Genomic DNA, 23,688 nt, shown 5'->3' with positions numbered 1-23,688 from the left:
AACAATTAACTCAATAAGATATTTCTGCAGCAACGTATGTAAAGTACTTAACCCCTCCTGAGCACAATGAAAGAGCAATGTGGGGAAGGTGATACAGTTAGCTCCAGATCTATTCAGGTTGTTTTAGCAAAAACAATGCAAGTGCAGATTCTGTATTTGTCAAATTACTTAATGGAAACACGGACAGTTGTAATACCACAGTATAAGTACTTTATATAGCCCAAAATATTTTTTTCATATGTAGATCCATATATCCATCCATACATTTTCCAACTACATTTTCCAATTCAGGGTTGTGCTGGAGCCAGAGTGTTTCCTGACATGCAATGGGCGCAAGACAGAATACACCTACTATAAATGGGATGCTGGTTCATTTCAGGGCAAACACAGACACATAGAAACTCATACCTAAGGCAAATTTTCCCAGAAGCCAATTAACTTAACCGATATGGTTTTGGACTGTGTGGGGAAACCAGAGTACCTGTAGGAAATTCACATGAACACAGGGATAACATGCAGATTCAACACGGATAGGACCCCATATTGGGAATTGAGCCCAGATCCCTAGCACTGCTAACTACTGCACCACTGTGCCACCCTGCTGTGAAACTATGAAAAATAAATGCTTTAATAATTCACTTTATGGTCATCTTGTAGTTTCTCACAGCTCCTGGTAATCATCATGGGTAGAAAAGGCAGTGTCACACAGAAACAAAATACTCAGTACCAAATCTTCATGTGGAAAGTCAGGGAGATGGCTGAAGATCTGACGTTAAAAAAGCTCAAGTTAAAGTTAAACAGGATGGCTTCTTGTCTACCAAAAAGAGGAAGAAAGGAACTTTTACCCAACGTATAGCCAGAAAAGTGGTTTTGGACAAACGTTAAAGGAGATAAATCGGGAATCTCCAAAAAAAAAAAACTATGGCATCAACAGGACACAGCATTTCCAAACTGCTATTTGAAGCTGATCTCATGGATCACGGGTTTGTGGCAGAGATCCATGGCAAACCCCAAGTCAATCAGGATGATACGAAATGTTTAATAAAACACAAATTGTTTTTTGGTCATGTACATGAACCTATTTAGCGCAGATATGGTCATATTCCTGATGAGAAGAATGCAATTCCTTCTGTAAAGTTTGAATGAATCAGTCTAGTTTTGGGGTTCTTTTGCATCCTGGTCATTCTGGTGCCCTTGTCAGAATTGAGGGATGGATAGATTCCAAAATGTTAAAAAAATATTTATCTCTGCTAAGGTCAAGCTTCCTTGAAAATTGAATTTTTAGGAGGATAGTTTGCCAAATAACATTTGTTGTAGAGAAAACAGTTTGCAAGCACTTACTGTTTAACGCTGTAGGAGTTCAGAGATGTGAGATGAGACAGATTTAAATAATCTGCCTTAAATGTCAGTAACAAGATCTTGTATTGAATACTTGACTTTATAGGCAACCAATATACAGACTTAAGTGGAGGAGTGATACAGTATGGTTACTGAGAGAAATGTTAGGAAGAGTTCCATTCCTAGTAAAGAATTCAAGAAACCAATCTGGATGTTATAAAGCCATGAATAAGGCACTCAGCAGCATTGGACATTGACAGAAATTGCCTTGTGGCCAATATTTGTAAGGTGAAAAAAAGTCTTATTCACATTTTTCATGTTAAGCTCAAAAGACAGGAAAGGATGAAGTGTGACTCCCAGATTCCTGACTACAGCTGATGTGTGAATGGGGAAGCCATCCATTATTACTGTGGACTTCTCCAGCTTTCCCAGCTGACGTTTGCTGCCCACCAGTAAAATTTCTGTTTTGTGACTATTTAGCTTCAGGCAATTTGATGTCAACCAGAGCTTGACATCAAACAAGAGATAAGTGATGGAAGGGGGTAGGGGGAGTGAAGTTTTAATTAAAAAAAAGAAGCATGAACCCCTAAATGCTTAATTTGTTCATCTAACCTTTCAATATAAGTAAAGGCCTTCTTATGCAGAGCATTTTAATATACAATTTAGTTTTGTACTGTATATGGTGTATTTCCAATAACAATGTTTATTATATTTCATACTTTTGTGCATTACCTTGCAGTTTTTGCTTGATTGTGCAGAAACACTTGCCCAAGAATAGTACCTGGTTTTACCAAATGCCCTCCTTCTTTCTGAAGCATTTGAAGCATGCTGTGAATCAACATAGATTTGCCAACTCCTGAATCTCCTGAAAAAAGAAAACACAGCTAGTTTTCACATATTCACAAGAGTAATATAAATTATGTCTAGCTTTATGCACCAGGATCAAAAGTACCTCTCAGTCTTTTAGTTATAAACCTCATGTTGTCAATCACACCATTCATATGAAATCAGAGGTTAACCCCAGTCCAAGTAATAGTTGTAATTTCAGTAGTTTAGTCAGATCCTAACAAAATGTGCAGAGTATATTTGGTGTAGCTCGCCTGGCTGAGGAATTGTCAGCCTCTCTATGGGTGAGGCTGCCCAGGCTGCTCCTCAGATTGTAAGGACTAAGCTAGAAAGTTGGTGTAGAAGGGGTAGCAGGTTTGGTATGGGAGAAATGAGCTATGGGTAGTCCTAGGTGCGAGATTTATATGCACACATAAGTGAAAGGTTGTGAGATTAGGATCCAACATTTCTCCCAAATTTCTATTAACTTTGTAGTAGTTCTGTTTTTTAAAAACAGGTTGTCTATTGGTCAAAGCAATCCAGGGATGTAGGAGTTGATGGGTAGTAGCATTTGTGCTGCCTTTCAGACCTTTCGCATGAATGTCCAGTGGTGTCTCTTATATAATAATGCAATTTAATAAAAGTATTACATTCTATATTGCTATACTGTAGCTACTGAACTGCTTAAATTAAAGGGCAGATTTGGATAGTTTTAGAATACGTGATGAGAATAGTAATTTTTTCCGAGACATTTACAGCACAAAGAAAATAATGAATTACCAACATTATACCTGCCCAGGTAATGCCTATTGTAAAAATCTTACCATCGCAATTTATTTAAAAAAAAAGAATTCATACAGCCTACAAGTAGGGGTTACTATATCCCACTTTTAAGAGTTTTGCTACAGTTAAGATATACTGTATCATCAGAAATAAATGACAGACTCAAATAAGAGTTAATTATATTAAGGCATTAAAAACATTTGATGCAGAACATCTTTTACCTGTCAACAGTACTGGCTGTTTGCCGAGTAAAAGTAAGCTAGTTAAAAAGGAATACCGGACTGTATCTGCAGTGCATATAAGGTTGCTACTTAGATCTGCACTTTCTACTAGGTTTACTTTTTTGTTGAACCCTGCCGGCATGAGTGATCCAGAGAAGGAAGATATGTTCAGTCCTGAAAAACACAAACATTTTTAAAATAATTTTCTGTCTGCAATTATAGAGAAATATATTTAAAAGGTGTAGTTTACAAGAGATTACCCGCTATGTCCTAAGCTAAAGTATAACATCAAAAGACTAATTCTCTGGAATAGAGTACTACTTTGAAGAATAAGGCCCCTACTGTTTTGAAGTCATGAATGTCTATCAGAATATACAGTAAATGAATCTTAGTACTGTGACTGTTCCTGAACACTAACCGTCATCGTGTTACGTATGTTCCAATTCTTTGTCTCGTTTTACAGTACTTCAGGTCGGAGGTGATTTTCCACAATGTCTTACCACTATTACAAACATTTGATACTGGTGTAGAAACACATACTGTAAGTGTCAGTAATGCCCAAACTTAAGTTAGTTACTGTAGCTGGACCCTGTGCGTGGCCAGAGAGGTGGTTGAAAGAAAATCCAAAACAAAGCGAAATAATCCAAATCGTTTGTCAAGAGGAGTCTTGGATGTAAAGCAAAGGTCGAGAGAGAACTAGAAATCTAGATTGAAGGGTTGTGTAGCTATAGCAGTGAAAGCCTCAATGGTGAGTGAGGATGGATTGAGAATAGAGGGTTTAAATAGGAAGGAGTGTGGGATCAATTGCGTGGTGCAGAGTGCGCATGGGTATGTGGCAATGCCTGTGTGTGATTTTTGACAATAGGCAAACATTTGTGGGGTAAGGAGTACCAGTCTGCTAGGACACACAGGGGTCTCAACAATAGAATTACATCGAAACAAGGAGTGCAACATTGTTATGAAGATTGCAATGTATCAGTTTCTTTTTCTACCGGGTTATTAGAAGAACTTATTCATTCCTGGAAATAGAGCTATAAACAAGGATATGGTGTTGGTTTACTTCTGGCAAAAAAAACTTGCTTTCAGATTATCACTAGTATTCAGTGAATTAAGTCTTGAGGAACGCAAGATACAGTCTTGGGTTTAAGAAAGAGCAATCAGGCTGTTGGAACCCTCCCATTAGGTGGAATGAGTCATGGAGTTGCTGAAGGGTAATGGAGTAGATGGAGAGAAACAATGAGCATTGAGCAAGGGGCATTCGTTACCCCCGTTTATACTTGGAAACCAGATTGAATTGATAAAAATCAGCATTTCATCATACTTTTAAAATTCTAAAAATTGATTTCTCAGAAATAATCCTAAATAAAAATAAAGTCCTTTTGAATCAGAAAAGTATTTTGCTGAATGAAAAAGAATGAATAGTGCATGTACATAATTTCACAATGATGAAATAACTGTATATTGTGAACTAAAACAATTTTACACACTGAAGATCATTTATCATGACATGCTGTCCATTTTAATCCACTATAGTAATCTCATTTTGTGATCTTGTCCACCAATTGCTGGTGCCACTGAAAAGCTTTATGACTGACTGCATGATCAGATTTTCAATGATTTTATTAAACTAAATCAAAATATCACCAATTGTTTTTAGTAAAATAACTAAGAGTACTTACTCTTACGAATAAGCATTTCAGTAGAAGGAATCAAATCTTCCCAGGGCACAAATGCACCAGTCTGTAGATCCACAAAATAACTGAAGATCATCCTATTTCCAGAAGGAAACTGAATTCCTGGACATTGAAATATAAACAGTTTTCTGACCATTTTTGCTTTTGTTAAAGTAAGATCACCTTTCCTTCACACATACCTGTCAGCACCTACAACAGGGTGTATTTTGCAAGGTGTGCCATGCATTAAGCCTTCCTCATTTTTTTATATCTACTATTAGTTTTAAAGTAACAGTATTCTACTGCAAGAAAAACATATGTATTTAAAAATTATAAGAAAGTCTTTCACTGCCAATGAGGGTCTTTAATTTCCAAAATGTGCTTTAAACTGAACACACAATGAAAACTTAATGTTTTATGCATCAACTGCATTTTTTAATACATGCCTACAGTATATTTATACACACACACACACATTACAAGCAGAATGCAAATGTCATAAAATGCTTCACATTGCTGTCAAAGCCATCTCAAATGCTCATGTTGACTAAACAGAACGCTAGTAAAAATGTTACTCAGTTACAGATCCTAGCTATTGGGGCTTGAATATTAGAATTGTTTTAAAAAAGGAATTAAGGAAAACAATGTAAAATTATATGAACGAATTCAAAGGCTATTACAGTAACATATACAGTAGTAACTTACTGGGATATTTTGTTTGTCATATAGACTACATTACTATAGTTTTTACAGCTAACTAAATGTAATATTTTCTAGCACCTTTGTTGTGAGCAACAAACAAAAGTTAACTTACCACATGGCGAATTTCCTTCAAATAACTCCTGCACAAGGTTTTGGAAGTCATGTGCTACATTTGACCATGTCTTATCTTTGTCTTTAGAAACTGGAAAGTCATCATAATTGTCAGTGAGCTTTAAAACTCCTCCAACTGCCCAGGTAAATGCAAAGACAAAGAGCTTCCCTACAAAAGTAGTAAGTTTTCCAGGATTCTTTTGAAGAAACCACTTATAATCTTCCCTGTTAAAAAGAAAAAAAAAATCTCTGCATGATTAAAGTGCTTCAAGTGACACAAACAACTTTAAATCACTGGATTAGTACAGCAACAATATTAGTTTCTTCTTAACATCATCAACCACAAAAATGTATGTTCTTGTATTATTTTTTAATGCTGAAATCACTCCTATCTTTTTATTTGCAGAGAACGCATTAGTGTTTTTGACACTTAACAGGTTTTCTTAAAGCATCTAACTCTTGTTAAAACAGAATTAAAGAACACCAAGAGCATCCTCTGAGCAGATGTTTACAGCTTGTATTTATAACAAACATGAACAAGTGGTTTAGTAGTGATGAAGTACTTTTATCTTTCTTGATTTCACAATTACCTGTTTTTAGATGATGCAATTACACTTGGGCTAATTTCCAGAGAAAATGCCCCAATGGAATTTGAATTATTTGTTGTGGTCTGCAAATCTCTTGCTTCTTCGCCATTTCTCTCTATATCAGAAGCTTCTCCTTATAAGAAAACCGGTTTTGTTAAACATGGAGTAACAGCTTTACAGTATACTGTGGAAGAATTACTTAATGGAAATGTTCCATAAACACACTGCAACATCCCAAAAATATAATATTCAATCTGCAACACTTCAGATTTAAAACAGTCGCATATGAAAAGAGCAAAGAAAGGGTTGAAAGTTGACTTTGAAGTGGTCAGCTCTGTTTAAAAATTTTCTAGCACATCCTTCATATTCTGCTTTGGTTTTGGCTAAGCTTCTCATTGTGTCTGTATTGTACATACTAGCCATTTGGCTTAATTTGTCTACTTGTCTGAGCAAAATAGTTTTATCTTACATTAAATTCAGAAGACAAATTCTGACAAATTGCTAAAGTGAGAGTGTATTTTTGCTGTTGGGCTGTTACTCATACTCAGTACTCATGTATACTTTGTACTGAATTGTTTTATGTTAGAGAAGATGAATGGTTTTAAACCCAGTCACCGATAAAGGGTTACAATTAAAGAAGATGGTCTGAAGAATTCTATTCCTTCTATGAAAACAAAAAAGGAATATACATCTTGACAATCATTTCAAATACAACTACAACTACTGTAGCTGTGCCAAACATCACAAAGGTAAGAATTAAATATTGATAATACTGTACATCACAGGTATATGTAGAGAGTCAGAAATGCCTTTCAATATCAGCAATAAATAACAGCAGCTTCATTTACCACTTAAACTTTTAGAACATTTCACATCTTTGTGCAATAGTGAGTAGGCAAATCATCAGATTTTGCAGTATAACTACTGTAGCTTCTAAATGTTACCAGTTAAAGAATTGTACCTGAACTTTCTGGATATTATGTACAGTACTACATATTTTATGTAAAAAGGCATTGTCATTCTGTTTGGCAGAAAGTCAAACCTTTCCAAAAATATTTAAAATAGTATTAATAATTAAAGGCCTTAATTATTGCAATTCTGAACTTACCTGTCAGGCCTCCATTTTTACCAAGGAAGTCAATGAAGGCACCAAGAATGCTGCACAGAGTCATTACAATTGCAATTTCTGGAACAGGAAAGGTCTGCAACTTCTGATTTTTCTTCACAAAACGCAGACCCTCTGACATGCTTTTATCAAAGAAATTCTGCAGACAGGTTTGGCCAGCGACCCCCAGTTCTTTAGGTAGGTGGGAGAGCCAGCTTCTAACATAGGGCATCCAACCAAGGTCAACTGGGTCCTATTAACAGACAATTTCATGCTGACAATATGAAGACGATACTGTAAACATTCTATATATACAGTATATATAAGAAACCATTTTTGGTTATATCTTATGATAAGGGACATTTTAAAATTAGACAATACCTCCTCAGTTTGTAAAATAAGTATTTTTAATTAACTGCTTTACTTCAACTCAGGTCATGCTTTTCCCCATTTTGAAATGACCAAAGAGTAGATTCAATTGTGATTTGAAAGATTTATAAGTGTTGTCTATAATTTATGTGTTACGCATTCCGCACCCGTCCCAGACCGCTCTCACATTCCCACGCGGACCGTGTTTAACAAACGCTCACGTCGCAACTAATTTATCTACTATATCACCGTTCACTCCTGTCACTATTTTAGTTCCCCCTTTTTATTCTCCTTAAACTCCCTAGTGCGCGTCTTGTTGCTATCAGACCTTCTTGCTTGTTCCCTCGTTTACGATCTAGTCTTGTGATTCGGATTGTTACTCTCTTGCTGTCTTGTCGCTATTGGTCTTTCTTGCTTGTTTCCTGGTTTACGTCTTAGCCTTGTGATTTGAATTTAAACTCTTGGTGTTCTCTGTCTCCTGAGCCCTGCACAGGATCCATACTCTCTTTTTTGCATACTTGTTACATTCTCTGTAGACTCTCTATTATGTTTTCATACAAATGGGAAATGAACTTCAGGATTTCTGAACTAGAGACTGCTTAGGTGGTAGGTGTTTAACTGTACCTCTCAAAACCTACTCTTGTTTATAAAATATTATGGTATCAAATAAATGTAAATACAAGATTCTGTGTATATACAGTATCTGTTTACACTAGATAATGAACGCATACAGTAGAATGACTGCCATTGTGGTAAATCTATAAACTGTACAATGTAAATCAAATCTACTGGCAATAAACTCTTATCTAATATTAACTGAAAACACCTTTAAAAGAACATAAAATTGGATTAACATAGACATAGATTAACATAGGCCGTTACCATATAAACCATTGCGCATCGACTAATTGTGGCTGGGCTGGCTTGGGATAGTGTGTCCACCTCAAATATGAATCTCATTCCTGCAGGCAAGTTGATTCGTTCTCCATTCGCCAGACACATAGTTTTAGTGTCATCTAACACAGAGTTCAAATTCTCAACCCACAATGTATCTACTGGGCCATCCAAAATAATCCAGCGCCAGTTATCAATGATAATGTCTTAAGAGAAAGAGAAACAAAAGAAAAATGGAAATAAAGTATTGAATATTATACAATATTATTACAATGTCAACTTGTATGGTGTTGCAATTAATTTGTGAACACAAGAAAGCCTAGAGAAAGCATGAAGTTAAATAAATAAATATTTGCCTTCCCGCATTAAGCAACCATCCATCCATTTTCTAACCAATTCAGGGTCACGGGAGAGCTAGAGCCTATACAAATACAGACACCAGAGCAAATTTTCTCCCAGAGGAAACCCACACAAACATGAGATGAACACAAAAACTCTACTTTCGTTTCCTGAAAGAAACTAGTTATATTTTGGTCCTTCTTTGGTCCATCCATACTCATCATCTTTGTCTGTTTGCCAGCCTAGTCTTCAGCTTTCCATTCTATTATATCCCTTGCCAAATCATAGAAGATTGTCCTCTGACACACTTTTCTATATTAACAATATTAAGCACAAAACTTGAATATATTAAAAATTAACTTACCATGATGTAGGGTAGAATGTCTTTCCTCATTTATAGGAATAGAGGATACATTTATTTGATTATCCTGCAAAAATATCATTACCAGTACAGAAACAGATATTATAGACACTACATGTTTTACATTACAATAATTTTAAATCTACTGCTCATACTGTACTTAGATATATCAGCAAAAATAAAACAAAATAATAACATAAAATAAGGAAAACTTTCATTTCAAGATATTCGAGTCCTTTAAATGTTACCTAGCCTGATTAAACAGGTTGCATTTGAAAAATTAAACAGAAATGTAAATGTAAAACCTTTGTGTAAAATAGCACAAACAAATCAGAACTTAGCTTAATTCATATACAGTACATTACTTACACAAGGGTAAGGTTGGTCACAATGCAATCTTTTTTGCTTAGTAATAAGAACAAAAGAAAATGATATGACTTTATTTTTGCCTTTCTTGCAATTAACAATATGCTTTAAATAAAAAAAAATATGTAGGCAAATCCCCCAAATACCTGCTTTATGGAAAAAGACCCAAAGAGACCAAGAAAAATGAAAAACAAGCAAAAAAACCCAACATAATTTGTAGACATAACATTTTATTTTAATTTGTTAGGCCTTGTTTTGGTATATTTTGTTCTTTTTTCAGACGTCTAATTAGGTTTTCCACTACTGCTACTCACTCAGCACAAAAGAGGGACTAGACAAGCTTCAGTTATGAGTACCTGGGTGAAACCTTGCCCCGACTCAGCAGAGGTCTGAGTTCCTCCCATACTCAAATTATGGGTACAAAGCCAACAATACAGCCACATGCCTTGGAATCATTTGATGTCAGAGTTATATATAGTGCTAAGGGACTTCCAAGTAAATCAATCAGCTTAAATTCTGATTAAAAGTGGGACCTCTAATCAAAAGAATACTGATGACTGATGAATTATGGTTTGAATCTGTGTCACACTATGCACCTTGACTGTGCTATAGATTCAAAATGTATAATTTAGCTTGTTAGGTAGCTTGTGAACTTGCTACATTATTACAGATTATGTGAACTTATATTTTAGGTGCTAGAGTGCTGGCAGTATACAGTATATCAATGAACTGCTTGACACTGTATTTTTTGGATAACATATACTGTAACTGTGGTGTTGTTTGGGGGGATCCCTCCTTTCACAGCAAATGAAAATATAAACTTTTAATTACTTTAGTATCATTTACACACTCCCTTTATATATTTGGCATACCTCTTTTCTATGGGTTTATTTTACATAACTTTATAGGGACTTGTAGCTATTTTATTTTTTTTGGTCAGTGTGTTACAATTGCAGCCTCTGCTAGAATTAATTATTAAGAAATACACGAAGTGTATTTGTGGAAAGAAATTCACATTTCTCACATTGTTTCAGTATTTATTCAGGAAATGTAGTCTTAAAATCTACAATGATCACATCCTATGGAAAAAAAAATTGATGACAATCCATCATTATCAGAAAGCTGCTTATTCCTGGTGATGATTGCAACAATCTAGAATCTATTGTTCAATAACAGGGTGGAAGAATGGATGGCAATGTATGGGACACCAGTACAAGGAGAACAGGGAAATTCAACAATGAAAGCACACCTCAATGCCATCCAATCCTAAGTATTTGTAATATAAATAAAAGTAAACCTAATTTTAGTATAAATATAAATAGTTATACTTACACTATAAGAAGCTGGGACTGATACATTTTCCTCACTACATTGCTTTTCTGCATCCACCTTTTCACTCAATTCTTTAGAAAAAGTCCTCACTGCAGATGCTAGCAGCCCATCTGACCACTCTAGGGTGTTGGGATCTACCTGTCCATACAGCTCACCAAGGGTGACACACTTTGGGTTGATTGAAAAAGACTTCACTTTAATCTTCTTAACTGCTGGTGTCTAAATTATAATAAAACACATTGAATAAAGGTGTCATTAAAATAATATAAGAACATAAGGTACAGTAGATGCAGGTAGCAAAAACCTAAGCTACAGTATCATTTATACTATAAATACAAAAAGGGAAACACTGAGATAGAAGAGACTACTTACAAAAAAGACTTACTGTAGTTGTTGACATCTTTTTCATACTTTAGAGAATGTGGAGGAGCAGTACAAATGGGAAATTATTAGAATGTACAGTAATGTTAAAAGAAATTAAATCATAGGATGCCGTTAAATTCTATAAAGCATTCTATAAAGCATTGATAAAGTCTCATTTCTCAATAATGTTTATTATTTCAACCCAGCAGACTTTAGAATGAACAGTGAAACGTGAACCAGAGGATGGAAGTAGAAACCTTGTGGAAGTGCTTTTAAAATGAAGAGCACTCCTTAAAAAGGCTCCTTTACTCAAAGGGTTGTACTGTAGAAGCACGGATCAGTCTATCAAGGAATGGCTGGATTAGATCCTTGGATCAATTACTGTAGCTTCTAGCTACCAAACAGGTTAGATGGACTGAATGGCATCTTCTCATTTGTAACCTTTCTTAAGGGTGAAAATTAGAGGAAATAATTCAGAATCTCATTTGGTAGTTTGAAAGGTAAGTGAGATTTTTGTCCAGACTTTTCTAAAAAGTGAACAGAATGTGGACTTCCATGATCTGCCGGGAGGTCTGTTTCAGACATCCACAACTCTTTGTGTAAAGAAGTGTTCTATTCTCTGTCCTAAATTAATTCCCTTTTAGTTTCTAAGTGTGAACCAGTGTTCTAGTTTGCTTTTTAATTTGAAATAATTAATTTGGATAATTCTAGGTACTTAGGATTTTACATCTAACCTCCTTTCAATCTTTTTTGTTCTAGAGTGAAGAGAATTAGCTCTCTTAACCTGGCTGAATAAAACAGTCCTGTAACCATTCTTATTCTTCACTGAACTTTTTATCAAAACAATATTTTGAGTTTTTTTATTGGTACATTGTGAAACTTCAGCACTTCACTTAATTTATGCATTTGAATTCCAGTTTTTGTTGTACAGTACTTAAACATTACTTCCCTGTTTTGTTTTATAACCTTTTGTGTTTGACATCTACAAATTCCATTACATTTGCTAACTATATACAAGTCTAAATCATTGATCAGGAAGAGCAACAGGCTTAAAACTGATCACTGCAGCACACATACCCTTACATACTATCTGAGCAAGCAACCGGCGCAAGGCAGGGTACACGCTGGATGGGATGGGATGCCAGTCCATTGCAGGGGAGACAAAAATATGCACATGCTCACACCAGGGCCAATTTTCTCAGAAGCTAATTAACCTACCAGTATGTCTTTGGACTGTTGGAAGAAACAAGAGCACCCACAGAAAACCAAAGTGAACACAGAGAGAACCTACAAACTCCATGCAGATATCACCCCATCTCTGGAATTGAACCCAGGGCCCCAGCATTGTGAATAATTATTCATAACAATTATAATTATTGCTTTATTATAATTATAATAATTATTATTGTGAATAATAATAATAAACACTTACACTTATATAGCACTTTTCTGGACACTCCACTCAAAGCACTTTACAGGTAATGGGGACTCCATTCCACCACCACCAATGTGCAGCACCCACCTGGATCATGCGACGGCAGTCATAGTGTGCCAGAACCCTCACCACACCAACCATCAGCCATCAGTGAGGAGGAGAGCAGATTAATGAAGCCAATTCATAGATGGGGATTATTAGGGTTAGGGCCAATGGGAAATTTGGCCAGGTTACACCCCTACTCTTTTCGAGAAACACCCTGGGATTTTTAATGACCTCAGTTTTACGTCTCATCTGAAGGACGGAGCCTGTTTACAGTATAGTGTCCCTGTCACTAGGGCATTAGGACCCACACGGAGAGCAGGGTGAGCGCCCCCTGCTGGCCCCACTAACACCTCTTCCAGCAACCTTTGTTTTTCCCAGGAGGTCTCCCATCCAGGTACTGACCAGGCTCACACCTGCTTAGCTTCAGTGGGTTGCCAGTTGTGAGTTGCAGAGTGATATGGCTGCTGTCCATTATAATTTAGAATCAGCAAATTATAACCACTGCACCTCTGTTCTGTCCATGACTAAAATATTCACAGTAAAAATATGAAATTGCTGAAAGGTGCTGCTGTTGTAGATGTCAAGCAGTGCAATACTGATGAAGAACCCTGGGGTACCGGGCATGCAAAAGAACATAAAAAATTGTCTACTGAAAAAAAAATGAAGTACTATAGGCCTACAATTATCTGTGGTAAGACTATAGTTCTAAACTATGTAGAGATTGTAATATAAAACTCACAGGTATGATTTTACAGATCTGCTTTTGAATAAAAAACAGCCCTTCTGATTCTGATTCTATAATGTATAAATCATAGTTCATTTCCATGCAAAACATTTTTTATATTTTATTTTTAATGTTGCATACTTATTCTGCAGCACTTCAAAGTCACATGGTGCATCTGCCTCTCCTTTGTTACAAAGCTGGTAAGGTTAAAATTCTCTTATTTTGTTTACCTGCATGGAAGTTTCTTCATTGCAGGCTGATGTAAGAGCTGGCAGAAAGGGAAGGGCATTCTGCAAGAGTCTTCTAACAGCTGTTTTCCCTCCTCCAGTGGGACCAACTAACATCACTCCATGCCGGGCCTAAATCAGTTTTGAGAGAAATTGATGTCATGCCAAATGTGAAGCTTTGAACAGAAGCTAATATTAACCATTAATATCAAAAACAACAGACAAAGATAAAAAGCTAAAAAGACAAAATTTTCAAAAAGACTGGTTCACTAGGTAAAAAACTATGCATGATTATTTTATGTTGTGACCTTTTGTTGATCCTTTGGATTCCTAAGGTTTTCTGTGCTGATTATAAGTTTGGAAGAGTTATCTAACTGACCCTTTTAAGAAGAAATCAAATATGAAACCAAAAGCAGACAAACTCTACCGAAAATGCAGTTTGGAACATACAGTATGCCACTGTATGAGATCTGTATCTTCCAGAACATCTCAGTAATACCACCATGACAATTTTAAACATCACGCCACTCAAAAAAAAACCTGAGCCAAAAAAGATGCCTCCCCCTTTCCATTGATACATTAAAACATCTGTGAAGAAACACCACCTGTGGGCTGGAACCAATGTCTCAAAAGCAGCTTCAATCATTGGAAACCAATTTTCCATATTGTTAAACAGTGTACAGCTGTCTCTGACAAAGCTACAAGTGTCAATTAAAATGAGTAATTGCACATTTGGTATAATATTGGTATTTGGTAAGTTTTGGTAAAATTGATTTTTGTTTTGTGTTGGATTTCCAACATTATATTGAAATAATATACTGTAACTTCACAAAAGTTATAAATTAGGCACTGTTAATGATCAGAGAAATGTTTAATTAAGTGGATCAAGGATAATGCTTTATGAAAATCTCACAGATAAGAAAAGTAAAAAAACTGAAATGTTTTAACCCAATGTAATAATATAGTGGCATGTATGGTACTTACCTAATCGACACACAAAATTATATAAACTCCAAAAATTAATAAAATAAAAAATAATACAACATTAGTATGAGTCAAAAAGGTGATATGTGGATTATAGAAAAAAACTAAACTAATGTTTTTTAAGTAAAGGCAATATACTGTATGATAATAATATGTGCTTAATTTAGAACTTTACCATGAGGCATCAAACTCAGATTCACATTCACAAGCCCCTTAAAAATATCTTTGAATCAATTCACTATGATTTAAATGGTATGGGAAAAATGAAATAGTAAAAGGGTATTTTTATAGACAGCTGTGTCTTGTTTTAGAATTGTTAAGACGTATTAAGCATTAAGTAAAATACATCAACATAAGTTGTATAAACCCAAAATATCACTGGAAATATGAAATTAATAATTTCATGCTAAAATATTACCCATTCTTTAATACAGAAAATATTTGTTAAATCGGATGGAACAGATGGCTCAATGACTTAAGTCTTACATCTGTATTACATAACTCTTATCTCTTTAAGAAGGCCTGACAGCTTCAGCTCATTGCTTTGCTTTTCATCTTACTTATAGTCAGGACCGAGTCACATACAGTACGAATCACTTATCACTTATCAAACTAGCTGTCTTGGAATAGGTCTCAGGATATAAAGTTCTTAATTATGTATGCCCTTAATTCACTGGTATTGCTACCACTCACAGCTCTTCTCTCCAGGTGTCAGATCTAAGTCACACTCAACAGCTTGACTTAAATTTCTAAAATAAATCTCCATGAGCCTGAATGCAAGTATTTGATTAAGTTGCTGTTTTTCAAAAAGAATAAGATGGTAAGAAAAACAGAGATTCAATGCAACTGTAAAAAATTGCAGCAGTGTGTAAAGGCATGTAATAATACAGATGTCAAAAGAAAAGCGGGATTCCAAAATGTATTTTAGAGGATTTTGATTTATGCAAAAGGAGGTATCCTGCTATATCGCCAAATGTTTTTCTTAATAAAATAATCCATAAATATTGTGTTTCAAGAAAGTTTCAATGTTCCTTGATTTCACCGTATGTAAAATAAATTGTGGGAGATTTGTCCACTCAATACAAAATTAAGTTGGTTTGAAATGTGCCAACAGTTTGTGTATGTGGGAAATCTGCCTTTCTATTTGTACATATAGATATTTCAAATAAGAGCGAAAACATTTCTGAAAATGGGGGAAAATAGAAATAAATGACACATTTGCAGAATTGAAATACATTCACTCAGGAGTTCAGGGATAGAGGTGTTCTGAATTAAGCATGTTTGTTTTTTAGTTCATGTAATGAAGAAGAAGGGCTATACTTTTTCAATCACTTGGGTGTGGACCTAAAGTGGACTGTACTTTACAGTTAGCCTTACTGTGCACCAGATTTAACACACTTATCTGCCCGTGCAGCTTCTACTGAATTAACACATTCTGGACTTGTGAAGTACTGTACCAAATCTCAACTCAAGCTCAATCAATGTGGGATCAAAAGGGTAACAGTAACAGTGATTTGAGAAGCAGGTTTTGTTATGCCTGGAACTTAATAAATCAAGACCCTGCAGGTGACAAATACAGTTAAGTAATATATGCAGATGTAAGGAATTAAAGCTTTAAATACGTTAGACCAAAAATAAAAAGGAGTAGACATTTCAGACTGAAACTGATTAAATGTGCCTTTTTAAATTTTCTCAGCTTCAGCCACTTAATAAAGCTACTTTGTTTTTGTAATAACAGAAGGAAAGGAGAAGAGCATTTTGTACTACACTTTGATATACCAGAATAACCTTTTATTTAAAAAAAAATAAATTAATTTAATACTGTCCACATGTGCTTTGCAAGATTTTGCAAATTGTTCTTCACATTTTATGATGTTTTTTATGATATAATATAGATAGATATAGTGATGAATAATTAGAAAATAGTGTGATTAAGTACATCTTTTGTAGAATATAAATGTATATTCTAATAAATTACAGTTAAAATGTTGTAAATATGAAAGTTCAGTGCAATAAGAGGATGGACTGATATGTACTGTATACAATGTATTTTTACAGTTGCATTCTGTGTATTTAAAACATTTTGAGAATCTAAGCAAATATGAAATATAAAATAACAACAATTGTTAGCAACTATATAACACTGCAACCCACTGAAGCTAAGCAGGTGTGAGCATGGCTAGAACCTGGATAGGAGACCTCCTGGGAAAGCTAAGGTTGCTGGTAGTGGGACCAGTGTGGAGTGCCCACTGTGCACTGTGTGGGTCCTAATGTCCCAGTATATTAATGAGGACACTATATGGTAAAAAAAGGCACAGAACTTCAAATGAGATGTAAAACTCGGACCTGACTCTCTGTGGTCATTAAAAATCCCAGGGGTTTTCTTAAAAAGAGAAGTGGTGGTAACCCCAATGTCCTGGCCAACTATCCCCCTGTCTTTTAGTAAAACATAATAATTCTTATCTATGAATTGGCATCATAACTCTGTTCTCCTTCCCACTGATAGCTACTGTGTGGTGAGCTTTCTGTCGCACTTTGGCTGCCATCACATTATCCAGGTGGGTGCTACACATTAGTGGTGGTGGAGGGAAGTCCCCATTACTTGTAAAGTGTTTAATTGGAGTGTCCAGAAAAGCACAAGAAATTATTATTAATGGAAACCGACAGATGAAGGTTTGAGGGGAGAAGCTGGGGTTGCTCCTCCTCTTCATCTAGCATTGAATTTTCACTTTCATATTTAAACCCCAACTATGCTAACAAACACATCTAAAGTTTTGAATTCCCTTCTCCTCTTCTTTCTTTTATGTTGCCTTTGCATCCAGGTTCCCTCTAGGGGTTAGTGAAGCTCATGTCCCCGACCTCAGGTTGGCTGCGCCACCTTGACCCCTCATGGGGAGGTTCTCACAGCAAGAGCCAGAGGGGACCCCCGGCCACATTGTTCTCAGTAGCTTGAACCTACTATTTCTTTTCCTCTCTGTCCCCTGAGGGCCTAGTCCAGTTGCGAGGCAGTGCCTCAGAAGCGACTCTCAGCTTCCTTGTCAAGTGGCTTTCTCTTCATTCTCGACCCATTTCATTTTCATGCCAACTCACCTGCACCACTTGGGTTCCCCAGGTGCTATTTTTCCCTACTGTACTAACCCCCTGCTTCTCCCCTTGAATGAATAAAATGAAACATTTTTTAAGAGAGTGATAATAACCTGCTTACACCAAAATGTTTCAATGGCAGAATTGTCCCACCAAAATTGGCATTCTTTAAATCCTGAAATTCTGAAATGTGCAATGTGAAATGTGAATCTGGATTTGCAACCTTTCTTTCATGTTAAGACATTTTGTGATACTAGTATTCAGTTGATTCTGCAAAATGTGCCCATTGCTCTCACAAATAACAGCCAGATTACATTGCTGTGCAGTACCTTACTCCTTACTGTCGAGTACCTCGTGGTTATCCATAAAAAAATATAACCAATAACACATGGCAATGAATAGAGTTCTTCTTCAAAAAGGATAAAGACAGCTTATAATACATACCAATATTTGACTGTAGAGCTGTATGACTTTTTCTGTTTGGTTAGGCCATTGCTGCAGTCCAAGTAATTTTGTAGCAATAGCTATAGCTTTCTGAGGAAAAACAAAGAATACAATTACAATATAGGGTAACGCAACAGGGGTTCAGGTGGGCGCCCTTGCCTTCTGCCTTCACAGGTCAGCCCCGCACTGTGGGGGACACGAACCCAAGCCTCTGGCGTCACTCAACAGGGACCCAGCTTGTTGAGCTAAAGAGAGATCTCTCTACAGCCCAGTGGCTGTAGTCCTGCTATTACAGGGAAGGGCAGTGACGTCACCGCTCTGGTAAGCCAGCTCTTACACACCACTGACGGCTGTAAGCGTTACAGTAGCAACAAGAACAACAACAACAACAATAATAATAAGTCAAGAAGATAGCTGTGTCAGCATGTGTAGGCTGCAAAGGAAAAGTAAAGGTTTATTCCATGCTGAAAAGAGAAGAAAAGAAACACAACGTTTCAGCTGTGTGATCACTACACAACTGATCAGGCAGAGAAATTAGTTCACTTTTAAACGTATGGAGAAAATTTGTAGAGGCCAGATGCACAAGCTCAGCGTGGAATTTAGACAATGAAATGTGGAATACAACCCTTCTCTTAGGAGTAGTGTAAGGGGATCTTTAGTGACAAAATAGCTTAGTATTTCTTAGAGGTTCAAGTACTTTCCTGGTTCTGACCATGCATAACAGTATACTGCTTCTGAGTAGTAAAATTGGTGTTATGAAGATGGTCTTTTTAAAACCATATAACTATAGTTAAAATACATTAACTTCAACATCAACAAGCTAACCATTTAATTTAAAAAGTAGTATCTTGGGTCAATTCAGCACATTACAACAAAAAGAAAAGGAAAAGGTACAGTACTTCTTTTGTTATTGAGATTTCTTACCTAGTATATTTTCATTTTCATGTTTATAGTGACATCAGAGTGACATCAGACAAAACATTAGCACAAATTAATATCCATTCATCCATAAATATGATTTTCCAATCAAAAATCCATAATACTTGACATATTTTTCAGCTTGTGTTTAATTCAAACCCTATCACTTTGCATTATGGAGAAACATCTGTGTCAAACAGAAGTAATCGGTTGTGTTTAGATTTTCTTATTGCATACTGTAGTGACTGGGCAAATTACAGGTATACTACATATTATTAAAACATAAATACAGATACATACAGTATAATATTAGGTAACATATTAATAAATTATACACAATGAAACAGTAATTGTAAGTCTCTCTTGGCAACATGCTTAAATTTTTCACAATTAAGAATTCTTTAAAATGTCATTACCTCAAGATTGGGATTAAATGATTTAGGAGTAATGACCCTGGGAAAAAGGTCCCCCATGATGCTTTTAAAGAGAGGAACATCTTCGGGCACAAGCTTGGGCAGGTTGGCATCTTGTAAAGCACCAATTAGAATGGAAGATTCCTCTTCGGCAGTCAGTACTAATCTGCAATTTGTACAAGGTGATTATTAATAATCTCAAACAATTGTTATTTATTAAAATGTTACTCAGGCATACAGACATTACACACAGCTAATGAATGAAAAATAAAATGACAGTGTAGTGCCATCTAATCTGGGGAACAAAGACAGTCTAGGTGTTAAAGTCACTGGGAATATGCTAATTGAGGTTGACAGGTACTGTACCAGATAGGTAACCCCAATCTTTTTAAAATCGAACAAGGATTCATTTATATCTTTTTGTTTTGTTTATGTCTTTTATTACTGCTGTGTGCTTGAGAACACTCCACAGTGGTTGCCCCACAATTTTATGCAAATAAAATAACTAACTAATTACCCATTAGTTAGTAGTATTAAAAACACATCGTATTTATTTGAAAAATGCAATCCTTGCAATTATGATATTAGGTGACATTGTCCCATTTCAACAAATGTCTGCTTCTGTTATACAGTATCTTTTGTGTCATATTTTTATACTGTTTGAAATGATGATTAGTGTCTGCTTGACAGCCCAGACATTTCTAACTTTCTGCTGAGCATGTGAAATAGTTCTGCAGACATGCAGATTTCTCACATAGCAGTTAGTGCTGCTGCTTCCATAAAAAGATGGTGCTACCAGACTTTAAAGTGGCCTAGTTTATATCTTTCCATGATTCTCTAAGTATCTCCTAAACTATCAGAGAATAATCAAAGTCTCTAACTCAACAGAATTATTTAAAACGTAAAATATTGAAAACATTATCTCTGAAGATTAAAGTTGCTGCTTTGATTTGCAAACTCTTGTCCTCAAGATCACAATTTAAAGTTCTTTAGGTTTGCTTTCATATAAAACAATAAAGCTCAAAATTAAAGCATTACAAAACAAGATGCAGATAACAAAACAAGCAACAGGTGCTAGAAACACAAGTTTGTCTTTTCATAATGCATTTAAACTATAAGTCTGTAGGTTACGTCACAGTGGTTTTGGAGTCATTTTATTTACTTAGTAATTAAAAGAGGGATGTCCAAGATGAAGCAGAGTATTGTTACTTGACATTTTGGATAAACCATTCGTTGCCATGGTGATGTTGCTGCTCATATAGCCTGCAACCTTTCAATTGGCCAATGGAAACAACTTTTAAAATTTAGCATTGTCGTTTTTTAGGCACCCATGACTAAATCCTAAATTAAATATATAGTGTACCTTCTTGTTTGATTGGCAGCACTTTATGCCAACACTATTAATACATTTTAGGATTGGAGTTTTTTTTGCAAAAGGCAAAAATTGTTTGTTTCAGGAAATTAATCCTTGGCTTGTTTTCTGCAGTCTGAACCTTATGTTATCTTAAGACATTTAATATTTTAAATACATTTAATCTATTTTTGAAAATAAAATTACTGATTCTTTATAAAACAGTTTAAAGAATATTTTAATATTATAAAGAACAATGGTGGGGTGGCACTGTGGCACAGTGTTTAGCATTTGCTGCCTCGGAGCCATGGGGCCATGGGTGAAATTCCAGATCTGTGGTGCTATTTGCGCGGGGTTTGTACAGTACATTGTCCTCATGATCTCCCCATGTAGGTTTCTACCAGTTACTCTAGTTTTCCGCTCACAGTCCAGAGATATAGTGTTGTGGTAAGTTAATTCACTTTTGAGAAAATTGACACTGGTGTGTGGGTCTGTATGTGACCTGCGATGCCCTGCCATGTGCCTGTTGCTTGTGGGGATAGTCTCTGGCTCTCCTGTAACCCTAAACTGTGTGAAGAGGTTAGAAGTAGGATGGATGGAAAAAAAACAAAGCTATAAAACAAGGATGCAGAATAACTGAAAAGGGGAAGATAGTCATATGATACTGTTAGAATCCATTAAAAGCCATTTTCATGTCCTAATTAATCCAAGTCCAATTAATAATTACACCAAAATGAAACAAATGGTCACATGTTCTCTAAAGCATTTAGCACTATTACAATGAGGAGGTTTTCTAAAAAATTTAATCCTGTACATACTGTATATTTTAATAATAATTATTTTGTATAAAATTAGAACATGCCACTAGGTGATGCTGTAGCTTTGATGCAGTTACTTCTGTTGATGTGGTATTAACAGGTAGTACTCATTGTAATAACAGGTAACAGATTTATAGTCTATTAACATTCATATACATTCATTCCCTTAAGAAAAGCTGATTTAGAAAAAAATGTAGGTAATCATTAAGATTGTACTAAATAGCTTAACTTTAAAAACAGTAACATAAACACAATGTTCAAATGTTCATGTCCTGTAAACATGTTGAAAATAAAATTTACCCTCAATTGTTTTTAGATTGGTAGTTTTACTCAGAAAGTTTGTAAAACCTCTTTGAAGTCTGCTTTATTGCCACAAAATGTTAAAGGAGGCTAAAGCAGAGCACTCAGTATCACATCATCATGGGGAAGTCAGAGAACTATTCAGATATCTAAGGTAAATTAGTGACCTTAACTAATTTTATAATGGCTGTAAAAAATACAAAAGACAAACTACTTTTGACATCAGTGTTTGTCATTAAGATGTTCAAGGCTAATATGATGTTTGCTAGCCAACCAAGAAGAAGACATGAGAATGTTTAACTCAAATATGGGAGAATGAATCTCACCCAAAAAGCAACAAAACCTTTGGCATTATCAGGATACAATGTATCCAAGACTGCCATTTGAGACTGACCTCATGGATCTTGGGTATGTGGCAGAGTTCCAATACAACATAAAAAGACAAGACATGGCTTTGACTGCTAGCACCTACTGTATATAATCACCAAATCAAATTAAAGTGTGTGACTAGACATGTCTGTATAAGTACTGTACAACTATACAGTCATAAAGAGAAAGCTCACAGCAAGGTCAAGTAATTGTGGCAGATCAGAATTAGGATAATACAGTAATTTCAGCTGACTTGCCATTAGAGGTCATTCAGGCCTCTACTACATGTAAATATGTAGTGAGTTGGTTGATTAATTCAGTGAAGGCCTGAGAGTCACATTCTCATATTGGTTTAATTAAGACATTTTGATATATAAAGGGATTTCTGGTGGTAGTTGGTGTTGGGTTGTTAGAATAATTATTTCTTCGGGATATATATTTTGAGAAACTTTGTTATTTAAAATCTCCTTGCACCATAATTTTGCCATTCTGAGTTTTTCCATGTGCTCAGGTCTCACAAGCGATCTGCTGAGAGGTACTGTAGGTGTCACGCCCTCTGCAGCCGGAGGGGCGCTCCTACTTTGTCCTGTCCCTAGTTTCCTGTGCTTTGCTGTCCTTCCGGTGTCTCTCTCGCTGGGGCTATATATTTTTCCTGGTCACTCATTCACCTTCGCTCAGCCTTGTTTTTTCAGATGTCCTGAGACCCGCCTAGCACCAGGTAACCCAACGTCCGCTGCCTGAGGGCATTGGTTTCTATATGACTCCTGAACTGCTAAGCCCGGGATAATAACCCGGTTCACTGCAACGCATATGGGTCTTTTTCCGCTCTCCTGCCATTCCACTGTTTGTCCCTTTCGACACCTGTGACAGAATGCTGAGCCTCCTACTGACCCTGCGAGCGGCACTTTTTGTTTTTCAGCAGTTTTTTTTCTCTGGGCTTTTTTTCTCTCAGCTCTCCTACTTTAATTGCGGGATGCTTTTTCCAACTCCTGTGCCTGTAAGCGGGCTGCGGCCTGGCTTTCCTTGGGTTGTCATTCTGGCATCCGTGATTGAATGTTGAGCTGGCCCTCCTATCCTCATTACTGGATATCACTCTGGTCATCCGTGCCTGTGAGCGGTCCTGTGCCTGGCTTTCCTCGGGTTGTCCACTCCTATATCAGTGATAGAATGTGAACATGCCTATTGCCCAGTCTGCGGTATTTTTTCG

The 23,688-nt window shown here is 36.0% G+C and overlaps 1 protein-coding gene across 1 annotated transcript in view; it reads right to left on the bottom strand.

Annotated features, from left to right (window-relative positions):
- The window catches only part of LOC148839412 (dynein axonemal heavy chain 6-like), a 132,053-nt gene that overhangs the window by 63,144 nt on the left and 45,221 nt on the right, over positions 1-23,688 (bottom strand). The window contains exons 36-47 of the mRNA XM_088935888.1: positions 19,647-19,809; positions 18,313-18,402; positions 13,804-13,932; positions 11,007-11,225; positions 9,312-9,375; positions 8,597-8,814; positions 7,349-7,598; positions 6,244-6,373; positions 5,655-5,878; positions 4,847-4,963; positions 3,168-3,341; positions 2,071-2,203 (exon numbers count right to left, since the gene is read on the bottom strand). Coding sequence (XP_088792014.1) covers positions 2,071-2,203; positions 3,168-3,341; positions 4,847-4,963; positions 5,655-5,878; positions 6,244-6,373; positions 7,349-7,598; positions 8,597-8,814; positions 9,312-9,375; positions 11,007-11,225; positions 13,804-13,932; positions 18,313-18,402; positions 19,647-19,809 — 1,911 coding nt within the window. The remainder of the gene's footprint in view (positions 1-2,070; positions 2,204-3,167; positions 3,342-4,846; positions 4,964-5,654; positions 5,879-6,243; positions 6,374-7,348; positions 7,599-8,596; positions 8,815-9,311; positions 9,376-11,006; positions 11,226-13,803; positions 13,933-18,312; positions 18,403-19,646; positions 19,810-23,688) is intronic.

Source organism: Atractosteus spatula, chromosome 2, assembly GCF_055471065.1.
Source record: "Atractosteus spatula isolate fAtrSpa1 chromosome 2, fAtrSpa1.hap1, whole genome shotgun sequence".
Classification (NCBI taxonomy): Eukaryota; Metazoa; Chordata; class Actinopteri; order Semionotiformes; family Lepisosteidae; genus Atractosteus; species Atractosteus spatula.
The sequence above is the reverse complement of the archived record's forward strand: the minus strand, read 5'-3'. Positions and strand labels throughout refer to the sequence as shown.